This window comes from Harpia harpyja, chromosome 9, assembly GCF_026419915.1.
Source record: "Harpia harpyja isolate bHarHar1 chromosome 9, bHarHar1 primary haplotype, whole genome shotgun sequence".
NCBI classification, from domain to species: domain Eukaryota; kingdom Metazoa; phylum Chordata; class Aves; order Accipitriformes; family Accipitridae; genus Harpia; species Harpia harpyja.
In genome coordinates, this window is record NC_068948.1 from 22,085,650 (window position 1) to 22,109,193 (window position 23,544).

General features: G+C 42.9%; 2 protein-coding genes across 13 annotated transcripts in view; both read left to right on the plus strand.

Moving 5' to 3' along the window:
• Positions 1-3,848, plus strand: part of GLG1 (golgi glycoprotein 1) — an 86,586-nt gene extending 82,738 nt beyond the window's left edge. Inside the window, exons 25-26 of the mRNA XM_052795983.1 lie at positions 1,794-1,900; positions 2,992-3,848. Of these exons, the coding sequence (XP_052651943.1) occupies positions 1,794-1,900; positions 2,992-3,159 (275 nt within the window). The 3' untranslated portion in view covers positions 3,160-3,848. The remainder of the gene's footprint in view (positions 1-1,793; positions 1,901-2,991) is intronic.
• Positions 3,849-8,491: 4,643 nt separating this feature from the next.
• The window catches only part of PDPR (pyruvate dehydrogenase phosphatase regulatory subunit), a 28,896-nt gene continuing 13,843 nt past the window's right edge, over positions 8,492-23,544 (plus strand). For 3 of the 12 annotated variants that reach the window (XR_008236479.1, XR_008236478.1, XM_052795507.1), the window contains exons 1-10: positions 8,598-8,941; positions 9,543-9,842; positions 12,195-12,328; positions 13,289-13,370; positions 13,462-13,625; positions 14,634-14,755; positions 15,654-15,771; positions 17,165-17,314; positions 20,098-20,290; positions 21,847-21,971. Coding sequence is in view for 10 of the 12 variants with exons in the window: in XM_052795507.1 (XP_052651467.1) it covers positions 9,616-9,842; positions 12,195-12,328; positions 13,289-13,370; positions 13,462-13,625; positions 14,634-14,755; positions 15,654-15,771; positions 17,165-17,314; positions 20,098-20,290; positions 21,847-21,971 (1,315 nt within the window). In the remaining 2 variants the exon portion in view is untranslated. The other 9 variants (XM_052795508.1, XM_052795510.1, XM_052795509.1 and 6 more) reach the window with 9 other exon arrangements.

Sequence of the window (23,544 nt, forward strand, 5' to 3'; positions counted from 1 at the left end):
CAGAGGTGGTAGATGCCACTAGAAGATGGCTATCAAGTCCTTCCTTGTGTCCAAGGCGGGACCTATTCTTCAATCCTGATACAGTATCCTTGCAGACTTACCTGCAAATTTTATGAGCATATTTTATGTTCCATCATTCATACAATTCCTGACAATAGTGTGTGATACCAGATCTGTAACCCTTCTATAAAATCCCTCCTCAGTTAAATCCCATTGAAAATGAACTCTTCAGTCCATGTGTATTACATGGACTCATTTTTCAATGAGGTTTATCTCCCACCCTGTATCAGCTTCACACAAGATAACAGCTCCCAAGCTTGCTTATGCCAATGTTATATCAGACTGTATCAAAAGCTTCCCTAGAACTAAGCTATTTCTCTTACAGAAGCAAATCAATTTGGTTTCACAAGATTCATTCTTAGCTAATTCCCTTGGTCCTTCTTTCTTTGTGTCTGTCTTTGTCCATGGTTGGCGGCTTTGTTTCAGTATTTTTGACAGATAAAATTAAACTGAAATCCTTTGATATTTCTTTTTTTTTTTTTCCCCTCTGCTTAAACATACCATTTTTTTCTTTTCCAATATTGCAGAGGGTAGGTAATCTTTACTACACTTTCTAAGTTCACATAGTGGCTAAAGGCTTTGAGACTTCATCAACTGTTTCAAGTCCTCCAAGACTGAGTTCAGCAGGTTCAGACCACTTGAAACATGATTTATTTAAGTATTTCCTAACTCATTCTTCTCCTGTTTGAGGTCAAACTCTTGCACTTTGTTACTGCTATTACGTTAGCTAGCTGGATAGTATACATGGCTGTTTAAGGAAAGGTAGTGGGCAAAATAGTTCTGAACTTTCCCATCTTTCTGAGTTTATCTGCCATTAAAAATAGCAGCCAGGTATTTTCCTGGTCATTATCTTTTGTGCTGGTTACTGAATAACTTCCTGAAATTCTGGATATCCTTTATTTGTTCTGTTTTGTCATAATTCTTTTGATGTGTGTTCTGATGTGTTTGCACTGAAGGTATGCAGAAGTCTGTAGCTTAGAGAGGGATCTGCCTCTGAGTGTTTGAACCGATAATTGTGTTTAAAAAGTCTGGACTTAGTTTAAAGTTTGCAGCCTGTTTGCTACGTACAAAATAACTCGTCACTGCAAAGCGGAAAGCATCCAATTAGGGATTATTCAAGTAAAGCAGCATAAGTATAAAATAAAAAATTTTATGTCTTTGTCTCATATGAGCACATAAAAGAGCTTATGGGTTAGCTAAGCCACTCCATAGGCACCCAGAACGTTGTGATCCCATTTCCTTTTCACAGGACTGTGAAAACTCAGGAAGTTAAACCTTTCCAGAACACTTTGTTTATCAAAAGAAACTCCTAACAAGCCTAAGGAGATAACACTGTGTTTTTTCCTGAGCTGAATTTGATATTAATTCTCTCTAAAGGGTAGTGGTACGGGATTTAGAGTACAGCTCATTGAAGGTGCAAATTTATAAGATTTCATAAAATCTCAAATAAATCACATAAATTACATCTTGGAAACATACTGTAATTCCTTTTTGGAAGTCAGAATTCCTTGCACCTCAAAATGCAATATTAATCATGAATCTTGGTGAAATTGGTAGCTTCAAGGGTACAACAGGGCTTTGTATATAGTCTGTCAGGCTGGCTAGTCTGTTTAGAAAGCTATGTAACTGTCAGCCTTTATGAGAATTGAAGTGTCCCTTTCCAGCAGCCTTTCCATAGCATGTTGTTGAAGCCACTGCTTCTATTTTGTAACACCGTCTTCTGCGCATTACAGAAATGTCATGCTTAATGGAAGCTCTGGAAGATAAGCGTGTGAGGTTGCAGCCTGAATGCAAGAAACGCCTTAATGATCGTATTGAAATGTGGAGCTATGCCGCAAAGGTGAATATGTAAAGGATTTCCTTTTTTTTGCATTGGACCTTTCTGTTGCAAGCTATTTATGAAAAATGTCAACTGTAATGAAATTCTTGTCTCTGAATGAAGTTTAGCATTTTGAGTTTGGTCCAGAAAAATTGAAATCACGTCTCCTTTTTTGAACTTGTGTATCTTAACTTTCTGTGTTGTGGTTTAACCCCAGCCAGCAACTAAGCACCAGGCAGCTGCTCACTCACTTCCCCCAACCCAGTGGGATGGGGGAGAGAATCGGGGCGGGGGGGGGGGGGGGGGGGGGGGGGGGAGGAAGTAAAACTCATGGGTTGAGATAAGAACAGTTTAATAGAACAGAAAGGAAGAAAATAATAATGATGATAATAACAAAATGACAATAATAATAATAAAAGGGTTGGAATATACATTACAAGTGATGCACAATGCAATTGCTCACTGCTCACTGACGAATACCCAGTAAGTTCCCGAGCAGTGATTGACCATCTCCAGTCAACTACCCCCAGTTTATATACTGGGCATGATGTCACATGGTATAGAATACCCCTTTGGCCAGTTTGGGTCAGCTGTCCTGGCTGTGTCCCCTCCCAACTTCTTGTGCCCTGCCAGCCTTCTTGCTTGCTGGGCATGAGAAGATGAAAAATCCTTGACTTAGTCTAAACATTACTTAGCAGCAACTGAAAACATCAGTGTGTTATCAACATTCTTCTCATACTGAATCCAAAATGTAACACTATACCAGCTACTAGAAAGAAAATTAACTCTATCCCAGCTGAAACAAAGACACACTGTCTGGGATGCATCCTCAACAGTGTGGAATTAAACTGTCTCTGGTGCACACAGGGCTTGGTCTGCAGTAGAGAGGGTCTGGGGCAATGAAATAGGGTCAGCAGAACTTCCTGTTATAAAGCAGTCTCCTGAGCAGTTCCTTCAGATGAATCATTGCAGACCTGCCTGTTTGTGGTTCAGGTGAAGTCTGACAATGACAGGAGGCAATAGCAGTACCACAGACTAAACCTGATAAATGCCAAGGGTGAGGGTCACATGGAAAGTGCAGCTTGGCTCATTTATTCCCTTCTCACCTCCAGGTTGCCCCAGCGGAAGGCTTTTCTGACCTTGCCATGCAAGTTATGACCTCTCCGTCCAAGAATTACATACTATCTGTGATCACGGTCGGCATCTGTGTACTCTTCCTCATCGGCCTGATGTGTGGACGCATCACCAAGCGGGTGACAAGAGAGCTCAAGGACAGGTAGAGCCTGGATTGCCTGCTGAAGAAATGCCTGCCCAGTGCCCAGTTTTGTACAGCCCTCCTCTGTATAGTCTACCCACCCCCTCTTGTGAGAGGAGAATAAAAAAAAAAAAAAAATTAGAACAGCAGCAGGTGTTGGCTCAGTTTTCCCATCTTGGATCTCATCCACAGCATCTTCATCCTATGAAAGTTTGTGTGCAACATTGGCAGCCCAGCCAGCAGCTTTTGTTACCCCTTTGTTAGCAGACTCTCGTTTACCTGCCTGTAGACAAGTCTCTATTGTACTGTTGGAACTGCCTTCACTCTCCAAATCAGACTGATATGACCTGCAGCTCAAGCAGTTTTTAAGTAAATTTTTAAAGACAGACATATATCTGCATACTGACTATATGATTTAGGTAATGGTTCATACTGAAATCTAGTCATCCTCTGTGGCTGGGTGAAATTGAGGCAGGAAATTAAAAGGTAAATTGCATCTTACACCACAGTTGGCCTTGTTTTGGACATCTTGCTCATCTTATATAAAGCATCATCAGAGCATAGTCTTGGACAACCTAAGGACACCAGTCACTGGTGTCATCATGTAGTGAATATCCTGCTTTTGTGACTGTGGATTTTTTTGGCTGAAAGATGTCCTCCCTTTCTTCCTCTGCCACTTGCAAGATAGAATAAAATACTGACTGGGATCAAATACTCATGTGAGCTGTACAGCTTGTATTTCAGTAGATTAAAGACATGGTGTTAGATGCGAGACATGTAAAGCCTGTCAGTAGTGTACAGTGCTGCTGTCAGTGGGCATTAAGTGCCCTGATCAGTTACTTTGTCAACTTTATTAGCAACGATGCAGTAAAATTCTAACACTCCTTTTATTTTACCCTGCTGCTGCTAAGCTATTACCCTTCAGAATTAACTGTCTAAAGATGGTGTTGACACGCTGGCAATACAGTGCTCTGTCAGTGATGCAGAAAGCGACTGAACACTCAACATGCTCTATCTGTAAAATGGTTACTTGTGGGCTAGTGCAGTGGTTTGTAACTGGCCTCTCTGGATCTTAATGGTTTCAGTGGTAGCACTGAAGCGTGTTTTTTGTTTCCACAACTACAATTGATAGTGATAGCAACTGGCATTTCCTGGGACATAGGGCACAGGTGCTGGTCCAGAAGGCCAAGCGGGAGTGGATGGCAGGATGATAGTGTTGTATGAAAGGCAGAAACATCTGGATCTTTAAGGGAAGTAGCTTTCACATTGTTACCATCAGTGTGTGCACTCGCACTATATAGGGTTACACTTCCAGAACCTAATACTCGTGCCCAAGAGCCCAAAGAAGGTGTTTTAGAAAAGCTGCACTGGTAGTTGTGGTCTCTTCTTACCATCATCGTTGTTCCTCAAGTACAAGGAGGTGTGGAGATCATAAGCCACATGCTTTGGCTGAAACATTGAGGTGCTGGTGAAATCCAGAGTGACTGCACGAGAGTCCACGTGTACAGTAGGGATATCCTTTATTCGCCTTTTAGATGTGCTCATAAAAATCATGTGCCTGAAACTGTCCAAGTTAGGCTGATGCTTGAAACATAACTTTATTTTCCCACTTAGTGCACTGCTAAGCAAGACCTGACATTTCCAGTTCTCCACATTGTTCTCTAGAGGAACAGTGGAGGTGGTTTTGAGACACTTTGGAATGTGGACCAGCTGATTCTGATGACGCTGCGTGTACAGAAGGGTGTATACAAAATACTGTGAGCTTTTGCTGCAACTGAAGCTTTTTGCAAACAGACCTTCATCCCACTCAGAGGATGGACAGCAAACTATTAGTGATACGGTTTTAGACTTACTATGCTAGTGAGTCTTTCACAAACACTTCTGGTTTTCTATCAAAGTATTATGAACACAAGGCAAGCAGTAGCGGAAGTCTGAGCAATGAAGGTTCAGTGGAGAATTAGCGCACAGTAGGGTTGCAGTGAAGAGGTTAGGTAGAACAGAAATTAAGCCTGAATTCTTTCTCTCATCCCTCTTCACTGGTGCTAACAGAGCTTAACTGGCCCTCTGTCAATGTGAAGTGGAGCAGAAGAGGAATGGTTGATCATGTCTCTTGAGGTAGCACAGGTGTGTAACACCACAAATGTCAGTTTGGCAGTATATTGTTTCACTTGACAGAGTGCTGAAATTACTGCTGTAGAGATGGGTGTGTTCACAGAGCTGCCGGCAAGGGAAGTGGGGTCTCTGTGCAGCCTTGCTTGCTTGGCACGAGTCCTGCTTCTCAAAATGTCTATTGGGCATAATTAAATTGCTATTGGAGGGCTTTTTTTAAACTGTTGTGACTTTTTGAAAAGGCATTTTGTAACCTGATTAGCTTGAAAAGCCTAATTAGATGGTTTATCGTCTAGAAATAGCATCTTCCACTAAATTCCAAAAGACGTTGCAGTGAAAATTGTAGATTTGTAGCCATAGTTCTGAATGTGAACCCTGTTCAGCTCTGAAGGTGACTTTCTTTACTTTCAGATACGTCTTTCTGGGTTTTTTGGTTTTTAATTTAAAGAAGGTTAAGGGTGCCTGGAGTGCTGCGCTAGGAGTCTGTGGCCTACGGTGGTGTTAGTCTATGGTCAGTGGTGTTTCTGATTGTCAGCAGACTTACCTGGGAATTCGGTTTCAGGGTGAGTACTCTGGGATGGTGTTGTAGGTATGTGTCTGGAGGCCCTCTGAAGCAAAGGTAGGAACTAAATAATTTTATGCATGGTTCCCTTGGATACCTTTTGTTACTGTAAGGACACAGACCCACCTTTTAAAGGTATGACACTGGCAAAGGGTCCAGGCCATTTTATCATTGAGGATCGTTACCTCTTCATGTTTTAAAATGGGGCCTCCTGCCACTGCTAATGAGCAAAATTGCTTTTTTCATGACTAGAAATCTACCAGTCCCAGTCTTGAAACATCATCCTCCTTTTCACATATACGTGAAAATGTAGAGGTCTCAAAAGCACAGAAACCCACACAAGTACTCTTCCTAAAATAACCTGCTCGTGCTGTTGCCAACACAACATCTTGCCTGCACGTAACCAATTTCCACTGTGGGGAAAGAAAGAAATGGTTGTAAGAAACACTGCTGTTGCCTTGAACTTGAGGAAGCCTTTTTAACTTCTCTGATCTAATTGAGAGTGCTAGATAGCTGCGATCAGCCAAGAGAAGAGTGTTCCTGTGGCAAAACCTGGGGTACCCCTTCCTCTTCATGACCCTTGCGTCTCGGTGGAGAAGGCTGCCTTCCACAGAATGCAATTTAGGAGGTGCTTTCTTTTTTTCTCCTTGCCATCACAAAACCTTCTCTTGGAGAGCTTATTCTAGATGTGGTGATGCTGATGCTTTGGGGATGTATGGAAGGACTAGATGAGTGGGACCTAGCAAGGCATGCAGCTCTCTGTTTCCCTCCTGCTGCTGCAAGGGTTAACAAGTTATGTTTTCTAAGTGACAGCACGTGTTTAGATGACTTGGGTAAGGGGAACTGTGCATGACGTGCACCTTGTTACTTCACTCCTGCTAGCCCATTAGTGTTCATTCTTGTTGACCTTAATAAGCATATTTATTGTTTACCTAGTGGGTCTGATCAAGTCCTATTGCTGAGTTTCAACTTGGGATTCTCCTGCCTTGCCTCTTGTCATGCAGGCTGCTGGAGTAACTCATGTGGGTGGAACAAAATGACTGGCACTTCGAATACTGTCCAGCAAGTTGAGTACACGTATGTCTGTGTTGCTGCAAAGGGCTGGAAAAGCCCTAATGAAGTTCAGATAATTCTGTAACAAAATGTAAGCATTTCACCCAGAATCTGACACTTAAATCTGTCTGAATATAATCAGTCTTGCTCTGAAAGAATCCACAGTAAGCACATTGTATGAAAAATAATGGAGAGAAGTGAATCTCTCTAAGTATAGAAACTAACTGCAGGTGGGCACGGAGGGAAGAAATGTGATGATCTAGAGGGATCGCTCGCATCCCATAGTGTTGTGGAGGAATTGTGTTCGAGTTGGATGGTGACTTCTGTTAAAACACAACTTTATTATTTAGTTGAAAGAAGATTGTAGTACCTTTTTTTTTTTTTTTTTTTAAAAAAGGTAGTTTTGAGGTGTGTGTGAGTGCATGAGTGTGGTATGAAACCAGAACATTTCACCTAGCACTTCTGTCCTTATTTAAAATATAGCTTTGTGGACTCAAACAGCTGTAGTGTTGGTTTGTATAGAAGTACATTCTTAATTATGGGGTTCAAAATCTTCAAGGCAGCTCCCAGGTACTGATCTTTGTGTGGTCTCCCTGCTTGGAGGCCAGACCTGCTGGCTTGCTTCCACTGATGAATTGTGCTTAGAGGGGACCTAAATCATGCGCATCTGGGAAGGAATTTGGCTGGTTCCGATGTTTCTGTCCCATACTGGTGGAATTCAGCATCGTACCCACTCTGTCAAGTTCCTGAGCACTGCCTGTATGGGACAGGGAGGAGTAATAACATATTGCCACTTACTGGCCAAAGGCAGATCGCTGTTTTCTCCTTCCACAACACCCAAATTTCATTCCACAGCTGACTGAAAGCAAAAGATCCCTTCCTTGTTGAATTGCTGCACCCTGAAATCCCACTCTACTGCCCCCCCCCCCGTTGAATTGCTGCACCCTGAAATCCCACTCTACTGCCCCCCCCCCCCCCGTATTTACTGCGTAGAAGTGCTTGTGTAGCTTCGCCTTGGAAATAGCGAACTAGGTAGGGGGAAAAGGGAAGTGTGTGACTTTCGCCCCTAGACACTTGTGCTGAACGGAGGTGATCAGAAGCTGTGACTAATGTTTGTGTTGGACAGCGTACCAGAGAAACCAGAGCCGGGTGTTTGGGGAGGTACCCTAGCACACCCAGTTGTCCCCCTTGGGATGGCACCGCAGGCCTCCCCCCACAGTGTACAAAACAGACCCAGCGGATTCCTATTGTACAGCAGAAGCTGTTTGAACTTAGTCTCTCTTTTTTTTTGTTTTTAAATGTGACATTAACGAGACTTTTTTTTTTTTTTTGTAAATTGTTTTCCCTTTCTGTGTATAAATCCTGGCCGGTCCTTGTTTCAGTTTGTTTTTGGTTTGGGTTTTTTTTTTATTTCATGTCCATGCTGTGTAATTTTGAGATGTTACTGAGATTCTGAACATAATAATGTGCATTTTTTTCTGTACAGATGAAATGGGAGAATTTAATAAAAAGAGTCTGCAGGTTTTTACTTGTTGTAGTTTATTTCTTAGGGCTGGCCACGCCCGCCTCCTGGGGGCGGGGCGGCGTTCGGCCTTGCCCCCCAAACAGCTGGGCTGGGGATTGGCCGGCGGGCGGGTGACGCAGCGCGCAGGGGCGGCTGTCGCGCCGGGGCTGGCGGCCGTAAAGCGCGGAAGGTCAGTCAGGCCTCCCACTCCCCCAGGTGAGCCGGCGCGGCCCCGCCGTCCCCGCGGCCCCGGCCCGCTGCCCTGGCCCCCGCCGGGGCCCAGCCCACGCGGGGCCGCCCGCCGGCACCCCTCCTGACCCGATCTGCTCTCCCGGCGGCCCCGCAGCGCTCGGCCGCGGGCCTGCCCCGTTCCCCGGGGTCGGGGGGCTCCGGCGGAGGCAGGCAGGCCGAGGCGGCGGCTCCCCCGCCTCCGGGGCTGCCAGCGGGGTTTTTGCTGCTGCTGGCCCGCTTCCCGCCACTGACAGCCTTCCCGTCAGGGTGGGAGCGGGAAGCGTGGCGGCCCGTCAGGCGCTTGTGCTGCCTTCTCGATACGGATCTGTGGCGTGCGGCAGGCTGCGGGTAAGAGAAACCGCCAGCCTGCAGCAGTAACCCGCTTAGCGCAGGCATAGTGTTAAATTCCAGCTTTGGTCACCGGGCTGCGGTGTTACCGCAGTCCGAGGTCCTGGGTAACGTCCTGTGGTAAAACTAACGCTATCGGAGAGCACGTCTCTAGTTCCTTGTTCTAGTCGCTCTGATCACAGACTTTGTTTCCTTCCTCAGGTAAAGGCCTGGCAACGTTAATAATCAAGCTTATTTGCGCCCTGTTAACCTCAGCCTTTATGAAAGATTTTCAGAGCCTGCTGGCTTTCCCTGATCCACCCGTTGCTGGTGTGAGAGCATTCTTGCCATTCTTTTCCAGCTTTTGCCTGGTTCTTTGTTCATTGTCAAGTTATGCTGCCGTCAAAAACAAAGGTGTAATGCTCTGTACCCATGTTATGATTCAAGTTTAAATCTTAATAGCAAGACTGTTGTTTCAGGACTGAATAACTGCTCTCCTGTGTATTTACTCATCAGCTTTCCCATATCCACTTACACCTGACGCACCATGTGATGTTTGCCGCTGCCAACCTTGTATATTATAAAATAAGTGGTAATGTGATTCTCGTCTTTTCCTTCCTAGAAGGAGTGGTACTGAGTTAACGTCTGAACACATCTAGGTGGTGCTTTAAGAAAACTGACAAATAGCTGCTGGGATGTTTCTCCGATTACTGTCAGATGTCCGGTGGCGAGCAGCTAACCTGAAATGGAGAAGAATGACCTGCTCCTGGCGAAGTACCTCAAGTACAGCAGAACCTTACCCGGTTTCCTTGCCAGCACAGGCACAGGTTGTCATCTGTGGTGGTGGAATCATGGGCACCTCCGTGGCATATCACCTTTCCAAGATGGGTTGGAAGGATATAGTCTTACTTGAGCAGGGCAGGTAAGGATTTCTGGGAACAAAACCAAAGAAACAGGACTTCCATATGTAGCAGCATCTGCTGTAATGTGTTATTTCTACCTCTTGGACCCGTGAATAAGCTTATACTGAACATTAGTAACAACACTTGCTACTGCTTCTCAAGCACAGGGCAGACCTGCAAGGTGAAGGGTATCCCTTTGCATGATTGTGGTGGGTTAGCCTTGGTTAAGGGCCAAACTTCCACACAGCCACTCACTTTTCCTCCTCAGCAAGACGGGGAGGAGGTAGGCTCAGAAAGCTCGCAGATTAAGATAAAGACATGGAGAATGCTTACGAGTTATTGCCGTGGGCAAAACAGACTTGCCTTAGGGAGAATTAAAATAATTAAAGAATTACTTCATTTCATGCCAGTTAAAATAGATTCAGGTAGTGAGAAACAAAAATCCAAACATTAAAACACCACCTTTCCTTTCCCATGCTCAACTTCACTCCTGCACTCCAGGGTCTTCTACAGTGCCCCAAGAAGCGCAGCGGGTGAATGGGGGGGCGGGTATGATCAGTACTGGGCTCCAGTGTGAGTCCTCCACGGGCTGCAGTTCCCATCAGGAGAGCTTTGCCCTGGCGTGGGTTTGCTGTGGACCACAGTTCCTTCGGGAGATACCCATGTGCTCTGGCATAATCGCAGGTAATCATGTAAAACGCAATGCTGCTGGCAAAGATGGACCATTTTAAGAGAACTAAAAATCTGTGTAAATCATTCAGCCTCTATTGACGATCTGTAGAAGTAGGATGTGATACGTATATGAACCATTACACCACTAATAAAGCTCAAAAGAGATTGCGGGAGATGTGGAAGTTATAAGGAAACATCGTTGAAACAGCGCCCTCTAAGATGGTTAAAGCCTCGGATTATCTAGTTTGTCTGTTGCAGTATTTAGTTGCCATCTGTAAAACAGCTAAGGCCATTACAGTTTGGCTGAGTACAAGTCTTTGTGCGCTCCTCGGTGGATTGGATCTGCAGTCTGGCAGAGTACATAGATCCTGTTGAAAGCTGACTCTGCAGCCCTTAACTGTTTAGATTTCTGTTTCAGAGGTATATTCGTGTCGTTTTCATTAAGCAATTTGGGGACCTTAGGTATGAGACAGTGCTAAGACTTTAGGGGTTTGAAGAGGTGTTTATTGCAGCAGCTTCTAACACCCTAAACAGGAGCCGAACTGAGAATATTTGCCGTCGAGCTTAGAGCTTCCCACCTGATGCTGCCTTCAAGAATAATTAGCTGTGGTTCCTTGACTTTGCATGGCTGGGAAGCAGGTAATACCAGGTTCTTTATAGCTGCAAAGAGAGGAAGTTGGGTAGTCTCATCTGAGACCTTTTGAGCGGTGTCCTTCCAAGAGAAATTGGGTGCTAGGCTCCATTTGTAAGGGAATGTAATCTTTACTAGCTTGGAGCAGGGTATGAATACCCTGTTACAGATCTTCATTGAGTTAGATGCTGTACAATTCAGTCTGTGTGCGTGCTCAGGGAAAAAGAACATTGCACTAGCAGAAACGTCTCACAGTAAGCACAGCATGGTAAGACCATGCTTCAGCTGTTTCGGTTGTCATTGAGTAAGGATGTAGCAAAAAGAATACCTTACTCAACTGATTCTTAGGTTGAATTTCTGAGAGAATATAGACACGCTCGGCCGAAAGCAGTCTTGTCAAAGGCTTTCATAGGCAAGTGGAAAAATGCAGGATTGCTTTAGCAGCAGGAAAGATGACTTGGAAGTATTGCGGAAGCAGGTTGTGAGGGAGATGCTTAAATCTAATTGTCTTCCCCTGTCTGTGCTGCAGGGAGTTTTTAATAGGTTTATATGTCTACAGCATCCCTTCACCAAATAGCTAGAATGGACAGTGGTTTAAGGGCAATTTAAAAAGGGACAAGAAATATATGTACCTATCTGTGGCAGTTGCTGCACAGTAAGAGGGACTTGTTCTTTCTGTAAACTGCAAAGTTGCAAGCTTTAAATCCAAGGTGATTTTCATTTGAGGGAAATCCTGCTTCGGAGAAAGAAAGAATCAGGTAGGCAGGTCAACTTAAGCGTAAGGTAATTTTTTTTTTTTTTAAACTGCTTTTTTTGAAAAATTTCAGTGTTTAAGACTAGTTAAAGAGAAGTGGTTTTGGAATACAATGTGTTTTCAAAAGTGAGCTAAAGGAAAAGCATTCTAGAGGTTGCGTTATCCCTGCATCATCCAACTTTGGTCTGATATGTTTAGGGGAGAGGTTGCTGTCTGGTTTGTGCTGTCAGCAGAGCTGCTGGAGCAGCCTTATGGGGGGTGCTCATCTCTCTGCCTGTCAGCCAGATGAGGCCTTCTTTGCAACTTCTCCTGCAGGTTGGCTGCTGGTACCACTCGCTTCTGTGCTGGCATTGTGAGCACAGCCAGACACGTGTCCATAGAGCTGAAGATGGCAGACTATTCTAACAAGCTCTACCAGCAGCTGGAACAAGAGACAGGAGTAAAAACAGGTACTGGAAGTGTAATCATGGAGTAATCTTTGGGAAACAATCGAAGTATTGACACTGAAATACAAAGGTAATTTTACAGTGTCTTAAGAGTTGGTGGTTCCTGTTCAAAAATGATACACTTGAACTGAATCAGATGCAAAGGGATGTTACTGATGTAATCAGAAGAATGGAAAGAAGGGTGTCAGGTGGGCAAACCGAAGGCAGCCGACCTGCAAACTTGGACAATTTTTATGTTGTCTGTAACTTGGGCAAACTTAGGTGAATTTTCACAAAGATGCAAAAAAGCGTATTGCAGTGACTGGAGCAAGTGGCCCATTTTCTGCACCGATTCACTTCTCAAAAAAAGGTGGTGGTTAACAGAAGCATGTGGGCAAAGCAAGGTATCTTACTCTAGTCTCACCCTGGAAATAACAAGAAAACATTGTGTTGAAATTCTCCCTCTCCCTCCAAAATGATCAGGCATGTACCTGATAGGAAGGACTTGGTCACTGCAAGTTTTCTGCTGACAAGGACTTGTGATATATGTCAGACTCAACAGACGTTAATAATAGTGCCTGTAATTAAGATTAGTATTAATCTATTGCAAGTGGTGGAGTCACAAAATGTCTGCGTTTAGTTGTTGAAGTTTTATTCTTTTGAGTAGTTATTAGATCACATTTTTTGCCAGTAACCTCTCTCTTTTAAGAGGTACCATGTGTGAAGTTCAAGGGTTTTTTTATAAACATGAGTAAATGTAGTAGAAAGAGTTAAACACAAATCAAAATTAAATTGCTTTTTGAAAAGTTGACTAACGCAGTTTTTAATTACTAGCTGATAAGTGTTTAAAGTTATTTGGGGGTCTGGGATTTCCAGGCTCCTGAGTAGTGGAAGCAATGGGTCTGTGATTAAAGCAACGGGTCTGAGATTAAAAGGTATACAAGATCCTGTCCAAATCTGACTTGACTTTGGTCATTGTCATAGGGTACATGAAGACAGGCTCTATTTCACTGGCTCAGACTCAGGATCGACTAATCTCTCTGAAACGCATTGCTTCATCACTGAAGTACGTATAAGCAGGAAATAAAACTGATCTTAAGTTTGCACCAGCTCTCCTGCAAGACTAATGACGGCATTTTTCTTATGTTCTGTGGCAGTGTAATGGGGATACCTTGTGAAATTATCACCCCAAAGCAAGTGGCACAGCTCCACCCACTGATCAACATCCATGACCTTGTGGGGGCCATGTATGTGCCAGAAGATGCACTTGTGTCATCTGCCAATGTGAGTCTGGCTCTGGCAACCGCTGCCTCACGGAATGGTATGAGTTTTTTTTATCTACAGAGTGCTGTCCTGCATGATAGTTATCTTCTTTACATAAAAGAAAATTATGTTCTGTATCTCTTTTGGTATTCTAACTGAGCACTGAAGACCAAAACTTGGTTATTTCTGTAAGGTTCAAATTCTTTAAAATCTACTTTTTCTCAAAAAACAGGCTGATTTGTTTTTTAACCTACTGAATCTTTACAGATCTGCTGTGATAGATCAAGCACAAGTTTGTTGTCCTTACTGGTTACATATTTCTCTGAATAAGCACACACTCTTTTATCGTAAAAACAATCCTTCATAGGACCTGACTCAAAATTACACTTCAAAAGAGTTTTAATTACCTACAAATGAAAAGGTATGACTGAGCCCTTGTGGAATATTTCATTGGGCACATATGCTTTGGAGATGGGTTTGGAAGCGTAGTAATAAATGCTGTTTGCCCAGCACTTTGGCAAATTTGGAGTGGTCTAAAAGTGGGAGAAAGGTTAGCTGTGATAACAGATGAAGCTCATTAAGGATGAAAGTCCATCAGATTGGAAGAAGCAACTTAGGAAGGTAACCTCTCTTAGTTTCTTTTAGTCCAGCTTTTTTTGCATACCTTTAATTGATTTTTTCACAAAATGACTGATTTCCCATAAAAGAAGCAGTCTTGTCATCTGAAACTACAGACTTTGTCACATAGAGGAATGGTAATGGAAACAAATCCATAGTAGAGACTCTTTTTCATGTTGTTGATACTGGGCTCTATTTATCACCCAGATTGTCACATGGGAAAGAATACTGTAACTCTTCACAGTTTCAGCCTTTAAATTAAGTACAAACTGTGTGCATGATGTTTTACAAATCACAGGGTTTCACTTAAGAATTACTGGGTCAAGAATAGAAATTTTGTCTTAAAGAGAAAATAAGCGTTTAGGTTGAGTTTAAGGGTTAAATGTTAGCAGCCTGACATATTAGAAAGAAGGCTTGTGGTATACTGCCTTTCTTATGTCCTCTTCAGGTGTCCAGATTCATGAAAGGACGAGTGTCAGTCATGTCTCGGTCCAGAAGGGTCGTGTGACTGCAGTCGAGACTGACAGAGGACAGATTCAATGCCAGTACTTCGTCAACTGTGCTGGCCAGGTTGAATTACTAAAATTTTTCTTTCTTTTTCCCTTTGGTTAAGAACACGTTCACTTTCCTCAGGGTTTTTTGGTTTTTTGGGTTTTTTTTTTTTTGGTTGGGTGGTTGGGTTTTTTTATGGTTTGTGCTTTGGCTTGGTTTACTGGAGTAGATCAAAGTCATGTTATTCAGCTTCTTAGACCAGCAGGGGTGTGAAGGAGGAGAGCAGTGCTTGCTGTTTGCTTGGCACCAAAGGCTGGGTGTTGACCTGCGAAGGAGCACCCCGCAGCTTGTTGGTACAGCTCTGCCCATGGTCTCTTTCCGGGGGGTGCACCCCACCCTTCTGACAGGAAGAATTTTGCTTTGGCTCTTAGTGAGACAGTTAAGTCTCTCTACCCTTCTCTCTCTCTCTCACCCATTCCCCCCCCCCCTTGAAAATTCCTTTTTTTTTTTTTCCCTCCCCCCTTAGTGTCATGTCTTCTCCACTGTGAAAATACATCTGACAATTGCTGTTTCTCAACTAGCAGCTGGCTTTCTTGTTAGTATGGGGTCTTCACGTCTCAGCAGTACAGGCACTGAAATTCTGACTGTTCTGCTTCTAGAGGCTGAGCCTAGTGTTGACTTCAGTGTACAGATCTTATTTTGCTTTTGTATTGTAAGTCGATACTTAGTCTCGAGTCAGGGCCCCGCTTTTCTAGATCTTATGTGCAGAACAGAAAAATAGTCTTTGTCCTAAACAGTTCAAATTTTAAGTAAAGAGAAAAAATGTGTGTCTGTTTAAGATTTAGGGGACTAAACCAAATCTTATTTGGCCTTTTATGAAAGCAAACACACAGACAAGACCTGTGCTTTTGTCCTGTCTTTTTTTATTGGAGTTAGTTTTCTTCTTTTGTATTCTAACATACACTTTTTATTTCAGTGGGCCTATGAGTTGGGCCACTCTGGGGAGGAACCAGTCAATATCCCACTCCATGCCTGTGAACACTTCTACCTCTTGACACATCCTTTGAAGGAACCTTTGGCAAGCAATTTACCAAGTAAGGATTCTTCAGCTCTACCTCACTTTTCTTGGTGAATTATATCTGCCTTTCCAAGGCAACGCATAGCTTATGACGTAAAGGCCAACTAAGGGCTATCAGTACTCAGCTTTTTTGGGATTGTGACATACATTCTAGCTGAATTGCTCTGAATATCCTCTTTCAGTGGTAGAATCTCTTTCCTTACTCTTGGGGAAAGCTTTTGGTGCAGAAATTGATTTTCAGAGTTGGTCATCTTAGCAGGAGAATGACCTTGACTCTAGCTTGACTAGTAGGTGTGTCTGAGACTTTGATTGTTGCATTTGTGGGCTGGAAAGGGTGCTAGCCTTGGCACTATGTTTTCCTTGCAGGCTGCTGTCCCCAAATGGCCCATCTATTCCTTTCCTTCAACAGAAGCTAAGGCTTTACAATGGCATTTACATGTCTATGAGCTGTAGGGGCAACCAAACACTTGAGGTAATTGCTCCTCCCCCATGTTCTGGCTTTTGGATATCTTAAAGAAAAGCCCTTTTGTTTGAAAACTGGTTGGGAAGTAGAAAGCTTTGCTTATTTACTCTCACTCTTTAGCAAGAGTTTCTGCTTCTAGTGAGTAATGTATGTACTCTCCAGGGAATTCAGCTCTCTGACCAGGGTCTCTGAGTCCTTCACTTTTACTTGACTGAGTAATTAAAAAAACCCTATATATATCTATATCTATATATTCACACACATGCACACATATATATATTCACAGCTTTTCTGTACATGGAAAAAATTGCTATGGAACATGTCAGGTGGAGGATCATAAATGCTTCAAGTTGACACTACCACTGGAAAAAGCAATCCAGACCTGACTGCTTGTCCTCACCCCAGTGCTGCCCACCTTGTTTGTGCTGGTGGCCTGCAGCAAACTGGATCAGTGATGCATCCCCATTAAAATAAACTGTTCTTAATATAAGAAGAGAAAGAGGGGAAGGACAGGACATCTGCTGGTGGAAGGTCTGGTCTTGGGTGCAGTTCCAGTGGAACTAAGCCAGTATAATAGCTTATCAGTGCGACAAGGGATCTGACTCCCTCATGTGTCCTCCTGCTCCTCGTAACACTGTCCTACTGGCTTGGGTGCTCTTCAGGTTCAATTCAGTTTACTGTGATGCCCAGAAGTTAACGTGCATGGTTGTGGTGGGAGTTAGTGCTGGCTTAGTAATCTAAACTGGCTCACCAAGGTGTCATGTGAGAACCAGAATGGTGTGAAAGTGTGGGGTTGGGGGGCTGACTCTGTCCCTTCTCATGTCAGGAGGCCGCTAGCTTGGCCCAGCCTGTCGCCAGACCCCATCATTGGTGTTTGTGGAACAACAGCCCGAGACAGCTATCCCTTCTCTCAATTCCCTTCCCACCTCTTTTCTTTCCTCTGCAGCTATTGTAGACCCAGATGGCAGGATCTATATACGCAACTGGCAAGGTGGCATCCTCTCGGGAGGCTTTGAGAAAAACCCCAAACCCCTCTTCACGGAGGGACGGAACCAGCTGGAGATTCACAACCTTCAAGAAGACTGGGATCATTTTGGTATGTTAGGGAGGAAAGATAACCACAGCAATGAAACACATGGCTTCAGCAGAAGGCAGAGTTAGCAACAATGCAGGCTGCTGTTGACCGGCTAGCATGCGTCTGCCTTTACCTGAAAGGTGTGGGAATGATGAAAGTTCTCTCAAATTCATTCATCTCTTCATTTGTCTGTAATTTGCGTAAAACCCCTTTACCAAGGACTACATTGGTATCTGCGTAGTGTTTAAAAACACTAGCTAACCCTCAGCATATATTAATTTCCTCTAGTGCAGTGAGGTACTACATAAACTTTCCAGCACTCTTCTGCTATTTCATTTGATTTTTGACTGTCAGTGCCACATGCTGCTCCTCTTGTGACACTGTAGATCAACACTGTTGACCTGCCATGTAGCTGTGGTATTTTGTTTCTGCAGCAATCTTCAGCAGTGACTGCCAAGTGCATTTCCATCGGTGGCGGTTGCTTTGTGGGCAGAACTTGGTGTTGTTGCTTCCTAGACTTCATCCCACCATTGACAGTGGTGGTTTATTGTATTCCAAATGTTCTGTCTTTTTGTTCCATTTTTATATATAAATATATTTTGTTATATATCTTTTTTATTCTGTTTTTATATTCTGTATGTACTTTAACATGGAGGACTCTTTCTCTAGGAAAGAACACAGCATGGTCTGTGAGTCCCTTCCTTTTTTTTTTTTTTTTATGCCTGGTAAGTTTATGCATGCCATCTCATCTTAAAATTTGCCTTTTTTTTCAGGGATCCAGTCTTCCCTTGTGTCAGAGCTCTTTGCATCCCTTGTGAATGCGCATGCCTCTGTGACTAGGCACAGATGGATTTTCACTTGATTTCTTTCTGCAGTGGTAGTATGTTCTTCCAGCTACTCCCTAGGTTAAATTGATTAATTCTACCTTCATTTCTGTGAGATACCGTATCGATACCATAAAAGTTTAAACTCCAGGGGGCGAAGCCAGGATACGGTGCAGTTTTGTGCTGGCATATGCTAAAAGTTTTTTAGATCTATAGATGCCTACAGACTTGCTTGAGGATAATAGCTTCACTAATGAGTTGCTTGAGCTCTGCACCCAAGTCCTTTTTGGTACTGCTGAAATGAAAAGGCACTGCTTGCTGGCACCCACAAATTGCCCAAGTTTCGGAATCAACTGCATGCTATGTTCCAGCATTACTCTTTTATCAGTTCAAATGGTTGAGCAGAGTCAGAGCTTACTCAGCCAATATTTGATCCTTTTCTAGGGCTGCAGTTTCTGTGGTTTGAGCTCTTGCATTACTGCTTTGATCTCTTTCATTGGAACACCTTTTGATTTTAAAATAGCCTGTACAGTTGCTTAAATGTTGGGCTCGTTATGAGAACAAATCTAACACTGATCCCTCTTTTTATCAATAAGAAAAAAAAGTCTGTAACTACAGGCTCTCACTCTGGAATTCTAATGCATGAGAGAGGAAGGGGAAAGAGCAGGTCAGAAAGACTGTTTCTGTTTGTAACTTCATAGGTAATGTGAAATCTGGTTATTGTACTGCTTGTGTGTAAAGCTGAGGATTGTTATTAGTGCTGTGTCTTAAGGGCTTTTATCTGGAGTACTATGCAGAGGTAACTTCTGGACAAGAAAAACAAAGTAGATAGCTTATCCCTTTATTAATGCTCTCAAATGTCAGACTGTGAAGAATTGCTGAAGGACCTTTCCAGCATGACTGGGTAATGAAGTGGCAAGGAAATTCAATGAGGATAAATGTGAAGTGATGCAAGTGCATGGGGGTGTGTGTGGATGGTCTTATTTTCACCATAGAAAATGATGGGCTTTGAACTGTCCTTGGGGTTTTATTAGTTCTGTGAAGATGGCAGCTCAGTAGCAGTCAAAGCAAAAGACAAGTTAGCAATTATTAGGAAAGGGGCAGAAAACACAATCATTATGCAACACTAAATCCTTGGTTTGCCAGATACTAGGTGTTGTTCTAGGCTCTCTATCTCCAGAGGGTATCATATGACTGGAGAAGGCCTGATGAAAGAGCAGCAAGAGGCTGATCAAAACTTGGAACAGTTTCCAAGCGAGGAATGACTTGAGTGGGCTGAGAAAAAGAAATGACAGAAGGGAAATAAACAGGGGTCTATGAAATCTTGAATGAGATGGACAGGATAGATGGGGATCTCCTGTTCACTGTCTCTTCTATTATGCCAACTGGGAAGCATCAAAAATTGAGTGTGAATTTCGAAACAAAAGGAGGTGATTCCTCATACGACAAATACTAAATACGTGGAACTCCTTGTCAGCATCTGTAGGATGTTTTCATGAGTTTGGGGAAGATCCCTTAGAAGAGAGATCGATTTAGGGATTACTAAATAGGGAAAATATATCAGGTTTTTAGGAAATCTTCAGAGCTGATGGTAAGTGCAGGCTGGCAGAGTGCGTGGGACAAGCGTCATATAGATTTGCCTGTTCTTACTCCTCGCTAGGTATCTATTTGATGTCTATTCCTATTGTTTTCCCTAACAAAACTGAACACGCTCTTGCACTGTTGAAAACAATACTGGGCTGTTGGTCTGGATCAGTATGGCTGCTTTTATGGTATGCTGTGTGATCCATTTCAAGTAGTTTGATTCCAGCAGGTAAACGGTTTATCCTGCGACTGCATTGAAACATGGAAGCAGTTTCCATCTGTTCAGATAACAGCATGCCTCTGTCATGCTGTCCAGTTCGAAGGTGAAGTAGCTGAAATGCGTTGAGACTGAAGGCTGTGACTTGTTATATTTTTTTTGTTTGTCTTGGATCCTAGAGCCACTTCTGAGTGCCCTTCTGCGCAGGATGCCGGATTTGGAGGCTCTGCAGATCATGCAGTTAGTGAACTGCCCAGAGTCCTTCACCCCAGATATGCGGTGCATCATGGGAGAGTCGCCCACTGTGCGGGGTTACTTCGTTCTGGCTGGCATGAACTCAGCTGGTATCTCATATGGTGGGGGAGCAGGCAAGTAAGTGGTTTATCACTGTTACGTGTGTAAGTAAGGCTTTAACCAAGAAAAGAGACTGCTCAGGTGATCCTTCTGTCTAGAATGTTTTGGTCAGTATTTCTCACCTCCTCTTTGACAAAGACACCTCTTTCGTTTCCAACTTGAGTGAAGGAGAGGAGCAGTTGCCATGTTCTGATTATGTTCTCCTGCGTGTATTCCAAATCTGTGTTGGACTCTCCTCCTATCCTGCACACCTCTCCTCAGGCATCACATCTTGGTGATCAGCAGCCTGCTGGGGATCAAGTAAGCTTCCTTAGAGCTAACTGGTCTGATTTTTTTTTTTATCTACTAGGAAGAGATAAAAGCTTAGCAAAGCATATATTCCCTCATCTTCTGTACTCCGTGGTCCCCTTTAATTTATTATTTGATTGAAGTCCTTAGATCATTCAAGTTGACATAGCAGTTAATTTCTCTGAAAGCGGAGTGAATCTGTTGCAGATGAAGCACCGCATATGTGATGTCAGTGCTGCCAGTTGAAGACTGTTAAAGACTCTGCCAGTGAGATAGGGGTGGAATCATTTCCCAGTAAAATCCAATACCTGTGTTAATGCAGGTACTTTGACAGGCATGTAAGTGTGATCCCAGCAGCAAAGTTTCTTGCAGAATGATCATCAGTCCCTCTGCCATTTGATTTTTGGCAACCCAACATCTCTTCTGCCGTACAGCCTTCTTAACAAACTGCTCATTTTTCATGGTAGTTGTTAGTTTCTGCATTTGTCTCCACTAGTTTCTGTCCATTGTCTAATAATTTAACTCGCCAGGGAAGCAACTCTTGGGTTTTTTTCTTTGTCATATAAAATATAGAGAATCTTTGCGGTGAGGTTCTCTAAGAATCAAAATAATTTCTGAAGGTAAAAGCATTATTTGTCCATTTGTTGCTACAGCCTCAAGATAAGCAGCTTAGCTTGCTAATGTAACTTTTAATTATCGATCTCAAACCCCTGTGTTTTTCTGTTTGCTGACTGTGAACAGATCCTTCTGCTCTGCTTTGGTCTGAGCTGCCTTTGTCCTTTAGCTCTGGAGCATGACTTCCTCCTTCACTGCTAGAAGTGTAGCTAAACATAACTTGGCTGGCACCTCGTGCTGAAATGAATGCTGTCACTGATGGTTTGTGGCTGAGCCTACACCAGGTACTGAAAAATGACAAAGCAGTCAGCCTCCTAACTCCAACCTAAACGTACTCAGCACCTCCTTTTGTAGCGTAGCCTGAGGACTTGACACAGTGTCAGCCAGGCTACCTGTCCAGGCTCTGGCTTCATTTACATGTCCTTAACTTCCTGCTGCCCTATATGTTTCATCCTAATGGGAAATTAATAATTTGGAAATCTGGTGGATGGGTTTTATAAAGGGAAGCCTTCCAGATTCGGCTAGTATTTAGAATACCATGTTCGTTGTCTTCTCTCTCCCTACTGCAAGAAATTGTCGTGTCCAAATTGGCTTGCTTCTGACTTCAAAGGTAGACTCTTTCCCTTAAGAGAGTGGCTGATATCTCAGTCTTTCTTTACTTCTTCCATCAGGTACCTGGCAGAGTGGATGGTAAATGGGTATCCATCAGAAAATGTCTGGCCTCTGGATTTGAAACGTTTTGGTGCCCTTCAGAGCAGTCGCACTTTCCTCCGACACCGTGTGATGGAAGTAATGCGTAAGTGAGGTCTCTGCATTCAGTGCTGGCCAGGATGTCCAAGATTTTCCTCCTTAATGCACTGTCTCTCCTCTGTCATCTGTCTGAGAACCATTTTCCTTCTTCCTGGCCTCCTTTGTGGCAGTACAGCCTCTTCCCAGGAGAAAGGAAAGGATGGGTGGTTTTTGTATTAGTGCTGTTCTTATTAACTTTTCTTAAAGAAATGCTGTTGGTACCATGCTTTCTCCTATTCCTGTGCTTTGCCTCTGGTATGTGGAAATTTGTGCGTATCTGTATAGGACTCTGGCCTAATAAAACAATGCCAAGATCTTAACTGGGAATATTAGGCTGTCTCGAACATTGTTATTCTTTGCACATCATTACAGTGTGGAAATACCATCACTTCCAACTTACAGGTATGTGATCCAGTTATCTTACATCATTCAGGAAGTCTTCATATACATATTCTGCTTTCTCCTGTCAAAGTTCGTGTTAAATATGTTGCAGAATAAGATTTCAGGTGTCATTTTTCTTGTCTAAAGCCATACTTAGTTTCGTCCTATTGTTTGATTATCTGTCCTGAGGTAATGTGGACAACTTCTTTTCAAGATTCAAATAGAAGTATGAAGTGCTCCACAAGTTGCAAAACAGGAACAATTATTTGAATATTGAGTCTAAACTAAAAACATGTGTTTGGGTGAAAGCAGAGAAGTTGGGTAAACCTCTTAGCCCTGCTATATCCAGGAAATAAAAACCTTACACTTTGACCTTCCTCCCAGAAAAATCACTGTATACTCTTGACATTATTCTGCAGTTGCTTTCCAATACAAATCTCAATTTTGATAGCTACAGAATCACTCTAGTTTTTACAAGATAAGTACTGTATTCAATTTCTGCAGTGTTATGTTGCCATTCTAATCTATTCTTCCCTCTACCCACTCTTTCAGGAGTACCGATACCAGATACTGCCAATAAAATCATTAAATAATTAGCTATGAGGCAAAACCAATAGATATTCGGCTTATCTTCAATTTTAAGCAGTTTATGACTTACTTAGAAACTTAACATTTATAAAGAAGTTTTCAAACATCCTTGGGTTATTACTCCCCACTGGTAACCAGGGAGGATGCTAAACATTTATTAGGGTACTTGTTTTCTAGATAAGAATACTCTATATTGGCTGAAATGGTATAGGAGCCATTTGGAAAAGCTTCAGTAATTAGAAAAGGCTGAACTGCCAATATTTAAGAGGCTGAATTAGATGATCCTTGTAGCTGTGGGCTGCCTACTCCAGCATTAGTATTGTCAAAATGATAAGTGTCTGATATAGTGTGCTGTCAGGGAAGGATCATGCATAATTAATGCTACTCAGCATGACTTCATGAAAAATAGAGAGTTTTTGTTATCTTGACAGTATTGTCATAAGACCATAAATATCTATAAATATAAATGTTCTGTGCAAATATTGTTACTCTGATTTTGAATAGCTGTAAGTGGATCAAAACAGATTTGTCGGTTTTCAAAAACAGAAAAGGAAGGTCAGAACTGTTTTGAGGGAATTTTATTAATGGTTCAGATATTAGTAAATATTGAT